General features: G+C 63.6%; 1 protein-coding gene across 1 annotated transcript in view; it reads right to left on the bottom strand.

Moving 5' to 3' along the window:
* Positions 1 to 439, bottom strand: part of LOC104077194 (protocadherin-17-like) — a gene marked incomplete at both ends in the record, with an annotated part of 27,350 nt that extends 26,911 nt beyond the window's left edge. Inside the window, 1 exon segment of the mRNA XM_009578331.1 lies at positions 1 to 439. This exon segment is cut by the window's left edge and continues 247 nt beyond it. Coding sequence (XP_009576626.1) covers positions 1 to 439 — 439 coding nt within the window.
* Between the last annotated feature and the right edge of the window lie 3 nt (positions 440 to 442).

The following is a 442-nucleotide window of genomic DNA, read 5'->3' as shown; positions in this document are numbered from 1 at the left end:
CGCCGCCGTCCAGTGCCGTCAGCACCAGGGTGTGGTGACTCTGCTCCTCACGGTCTAATGGCTTCTGGATGACCAGCTCTGGAAACTTTGTGCCATCACCGCGGGACTTCACATCGAGGGAGAAGAGGCCATAGTCGTCACGGGTGAGCAGGTAGGTGCGCAGACCGTTGTCCCCGGCGTCCGGGTCGTGGGCACTGGTGAGGGGGAAGCGGGTGCCCGGCGCAGCATTTTCTGAGATGTCCATGTCCACTTGGTCAGAGGGGAACGCCGGCGCGTTGTCATTCAGGTCCTGGATCTCCACCTTGATCATGCAGATCTCCTGGTCGTTGGCGAACACCTCGAGGGACAGCTGGCACTTGGCGCTGCGCCGGCACAGCGCCTCGCGGTCGATGCGCTGCTTGGTGTAGAGCAGCCCGCTCTCCCCGTCCACGTCCAGGAGGTG

This window comes from Fulmarus glacialis, unplaced genomic scaffold, assembly GCF_000690835.1.
Source record: "Fulmarus glacialis isolate BGI_N327 unplaced genomic scaffold, ASM69083v1 scaffold11690, whole genome shotgun sequence".
NCBI classification, from domain to species: Eukaryota; Metazoa; Chordata; class Aves; order Procellariiformes; family Procellariidae; genus Fulmarus; species Fulmarus glacialis.
This window is presented reverse-complemented; position numbering and strand designations above follow the sequence as displayed.